Source organism: Triticum aestivum, chromosome 7B (genome assembly GCF_018294505.1).
Source record: "Triticum aestivum cultivar Chinese Spring chromosome 7B, IWGSC CS RefSeq v2.1, whole genome shotgun sequence".
Lineage (NCBI taxonomy): Eukaryota > Viridiplantae > Streptophyta > Magnoliopsida > Poales > Poaceae > Triticum > Triticum aestivum.
Window position 1 is genome coordinate 8,393,992 of NC_057813.1, and position 4,766 is coordinate 8,398,757.

Consider the following 4,766-nt stretch of genomic DNA (forward strand, 5'->3'; position numbering starts at 1 on the left):
AAACACCACTTGGGACGGCCCACGCGCACGGGATACACCAGCATGTTTCCTGTTTCGTTTTTATCCACGTTTTTTGCTTTCATTTTTTGCTTTTTCTTACATTTTTTATAATTTAAAATATTCTATACACTCTTCAAATAAACACATTTGCAAAATGTTGAATGGGTATTTGAAAAATGTTGAATAAGTATTAAAAAATGTGGAATGACTATTTTCAAAAGTGTTGAACAATTATTTGAAAATATCAAATAAGTATTTTAAATTTTAAAAAAGTATTTAAATAAAGTTGAACAAGTATTTGAAATATGTTGAAGGTATTTATAAGGTTGAACCAGTATTTGAAAAATGTCGAATAAGAAGTAAAAAATGTTGAACAACTGCTTGAAAAATGTTTAACAACTATTTGAAAAATGTTGAACAATCATTTGAAAAAATATTGAAAAAGCATTAAAAATTTTTGAACAAGTATTTGAAAAATGTTGATCATGTATATAAAAATATTGGACAAGTATTGGAAAAATGTTGAACAATTATTTGAAAGATGTTGATTATGTATATAAAAATCTTGAACAAATGTTGGAATTTTTTGAACAAGTATTTGAAAAATGTTGAATGTCTATAGAAAAAATGTTGACCATGTATTTAAAAAATGTTGATATTTTTAAAATAGTTAAAAAATATATACAAGAAAACTCATTTCTCAAGAACCAGTAAAACTTGTAGTTTAAAAAAGGAGAAACCAGATGAAAAAAGGGAAAAAGAAAAAAAATAGTGGAGAAAACAAGACCAACTCGCCTGAAGTAAGGCGCGCCATGTGTTTCACCAAAGAACCTACAGAAGCACATTGGTTAGCCGCTTTGGCCTGGTGACTTGGGATCAAACCCTCCCGCTCGCGCACTCCTAATTATGTATTTTTGTCTTGTTTTATGTTCTCTTCAATGGGCCGGCCGGCCACTATAGACTCCGACACGAGAGCAAGCGATGGTCTCGCATAAAGCGAGAAATTGTTATCGCGATGGACTCTAGCTTAATGCTAGAAATAGTCGCCACGATTACAGCTGGGCTTATTTTTCTACTTTAATAAGCTGTGCGCAAAAATGGGCCGGTCCAGTAACATAAACTCCGACTCGATACTTTCTACAGACTCGGCAATCCCTATTTCGCACTGCAGGCGCCGGTTATTATTGTTTCTGTAAACCGGCGAGGGAAAGTTCGGACGGCTAGGTGTCGAATCGGTGATCTTTCTGTTGATAGCTAACTCCACTTACCATGACGCCAACGTGCCACTCATGCATACAAACCTCCTTTCCTCCCTTTTATACATACAGCAAATGCCCTCAATGTTTTCTGCATTTTTTCCTTTCTTTTTTTGTTACTAGTTTCTTTTTTTTCTTAAATACATGAAATTTTTAAATAGATGATATTTTTTTATAATTCTTGAACTTTCTTTGAAATAAGATTAACTTTTTTTAAAACTTGATTAACTTTATTTTCAAAATGAATGATTTTTCTAACATTTTGATGATCTTAATTTAGAAATCGGTGATTTTTTTTCAAATCCGATGAAGTTTTTTCAATTCGATGAACTTTTTTTAAATCCAATGAACTCATTTTGATTCGATAATTTTTTTTCAAATCCAATGAACTTTTTTTCAATGTGATGAACTTTTTACAAATCCGATGATGTTTTTTCAGATTTTTGAACTTTTTTTCAAAATCAACGAAAGTTTTTTAATAAATCTATGATCTTTTTCCTCACGAACATATTCAAATTTGTAAAAACCCGGAGGCAGGTCCTTTTCCTGAACCAGCAGCACAACACAGGCTGAAAAAAAAACAGCGAGGCGAGTGTGTGTTTTTTTCAGCGAGCGAGCGAACCGAAGGAAGCAAGGGAGGGATCTTCTTAATGGGCCGTGGTCCGCTGCTGGTCGCTGTAGGCGCCACTTCTCCAACGGGTGCCTACAGCGCCCAATGGGAGCTCCTTACGGACTATTCAGAAGTTGCTAAACAAAAATACAAACTTGTACTCTAAAAATAACTATTCTCGGGCTTTGGCCTGCAAAAAAATTGCACATAACCAAGACAGGGAAGGCCGTCCTTGGTTGAACTCACTCTGAATGTGTAAACACAAATTCATTCTCTGCTATAGTTTGGACTGAAACTTTTAAGTGGCAACAACTTCTGGGCAACAAATCCTTAATGATTCATCAAAGAGAAATGCAAGGCTGCTGGAAACATGCTCTGCTATAGACTAAGGGTAGGACTGAAACTTTAAGTGGTTGGAATAAGAGCGCAACCACTACAGACTAATGCCACCCCATCGTTGTTCAAGCACTTAATATCTGAATTTGCGAACAGCAAATAGGTTTACTACATTGTCAGGAGAAGGGACCAACTTTAGCTAGCAGAAACACAACAACTTCTGGGTTTTGCCGAACCCCTATCTCACTGCAAAATGTTTTGAGACGGCGACACTCTGAACAAGTGAACTGTGAAGCGACGGTCTGGTCTTTCTCTACACTGCATCGACGTCCGGGTACCGCACCCCCGCGTGGACTGAAATAGAATTTACAAGGAACGGTGAGGAGGTAAGGTCATCATAGTGCTAAAACAGAGTCAATAACAAGATCAAGAAGACAGTTGATGTACAAAACCTGAAAACAATCCCAGAAACTATTTTCTTTCTGAATTAGAATTGGCTAAATCATATAGAAATCAGTATTTTCTATGTGAAGCTCAACTGATATGACTTAACTGATTTGGTTTTTCAAGTTCCAAGAGTGTGAATATGTCACAACCTACCAAGCTTCAGACTACACAGGCAGATTAAGCTTCAGACAACACTGTAATGTGCATGCAGAAACTAATTTCCATGTAATGGTTTTGGGATACAAGCTGAATTTTCGTTCTGAATTACACAAAGGGCTAAATAATATAGAAACCAGTATTTTCTATGTGAAGCTGAACTGATTTGGGCTTTTACTTTCAAGCAATTGCCAAGTCCTAACTGAAGCAGATTAGCAGCACTTTCAGTGAACTATTTTTCAGACTGTAACAAATTCAGTACACTGTTTTTCCATTAAAATAGAACCCAAAAGATCATGGCAATGCAGAACATAATGATCAGTAGGGAGGGTTCACCTCGCGTCCCGACCGGGAAGACGACGATGTGGAAGTTCTGGCGGCTGCGGGGCAGGTCGACGACGAGTGGGGTAGGCCGCCCGAAAGTACCCGCTTCGACGCACATGGCGACGTCGGAGACGCCCATGGTGGCCTCCAGGCGGCGGATCAGCTCTTTCCTCAGGTCGAACACGTAGTTCCCCTCGAACACGAAGGCGCCGCGGCCGATGCGGCTCCCGTCGGCGCCCGCCCGCACGTACACGATCACCCGCGACGGCATCGGCAACACGGGGCCGATGATTCTTCGGGTGAAGGGAATCTGCAGTTGAGTCGCAAAGAAACATCATGCATGATGCCAGGAGATCAAATCAAACACGAAGCGCAATTTTGCCACGAATTGCTCCAAGGCGAATGGAATTAACACGATTTGCAATCTTTTCGGTCAAATTCCGATGCATTCAAGAACCCAAGTCGCGCAAATTCAATCAAGAAGCGGGCATGGCGGACTCACCCTGACCCTATTCGGACGTCGAAGGAGAGGCATGGCGGCCCTGAAGGGGATGGGCTCCACCACCCAGTGCATCTTGGCGCTGAAGTTGTCGAAGGCGTCGACGCTGGCGCCGGTGTGGATGTACCTGCCGTTGGCGCGGAGGTAGCGCCAGGCGCCGTTGCGGAGGTGGCGGCCGGCGACGTTGCGGAGCAGGACGTCGTTCCCGGAGTCGGCCCCGACGGTGACGGCCTCCCACCTGATGGCCTCCTCCTCTTGATCATCGTAGTTGCGCTGCTCGACGCGGCGCCCGCGGTGGCCCCGCGGCGCCGGCGCGTTCGTGGCGACGAGGTAGCGGCCGTAGGCGGCGCTGTGGAGAAGCATGTGCTGGGCCAGGGCGTCGGCATTGCCCTGGTCGTACAAGTGCACCACCCAAGCCGCGTTCATGGAAGCACGGAGGTGTTGGAGGGAGACGCCATGCCCGTCCTCGTCGGCGTGCAGGTACGTGCCGTGCTCGCGGCTCCGCAGCCGCACGTAATGGCCGTCCTGGAGATGCTCCATCTGCCGCGGGCGCCGCTGGAGAGCAGAGACGACGGGCGCTGCGCGGTGGAGAGAGGGCGAGAGGGAGAGAGAGGTGGGGAGGATGGGTTCTTGGTTTCTTGGGGCTCTGGCGAGGCGGAGAAGATGAGAAGCGAAAGCTGTTGGTTGTGGCGGTTACGTTCGGGCGCCAAGGCAGAGTATTTCAAGCCGTCGCCGTAGGTGGGCTTGCGGGCCGCGGCCGAAAAAATATGTCCCTTGGGCCGTGTAAGTTAGATTGGCACGTCTAATGTCCACAACAAACTGCTACTCCCTCCGTTCCGAATTATTTGTCGCAGGTATGAATGTATCTAGATGTATTTTAGTTCTAGATACATTCATTTCTGCGACGAGTAATTTGGAACGGAGGGAGTATGTTTGTGTAAAAAAAAAGAACTACTATGTTTCTCAGCTTATAGTATAAGCTAAAAAAAAGTTTCTGTGTCTCAAAAAAAGTTTCTAAAAAAGCTAAACAAACGCTATGCTTCTAGAAAAAAAAGTCATGCTTTTATGGGCTCAATAAAACAAAGCTCTCCTTTCATGCTTTACTAAAAACAATTTTCTCATATATAGCATGCTTCAT

The 4,766-nt window shown here is 43.1% G+C and overlaps 1 protein-coding gene across 1 annotated transcript; it reads right to left on the reverse strand.

Annotated features, from left to right (window-relative positions):
- Positions 1-2,179: 2,179 nt before the first annotated feature.
- On the reverse strand, positions 2,180-4,305 carry LOC123161393 (uncharacterized). Its single transcript, XM_044579235.1, has 3 exons — positions 3,632-4,305; positions 3,142-3,439; positions 2,180-2,556 (listed from the first exon to the last, which is right to left on the reverse strand). Exons 1-3 carry the CDS (start codon positions 4,166-4,168, stop codon positions 2,516-2,518), a joined length of 876 nt encoding a protein of 291 aa, XP_044435170.1. The 5' UTR covers positions 4,169-4,305; the 3' UTR covers positions 2,180-2,515.
- Positions 4,306-4,766: the final 461 nt, after the last annotated feature.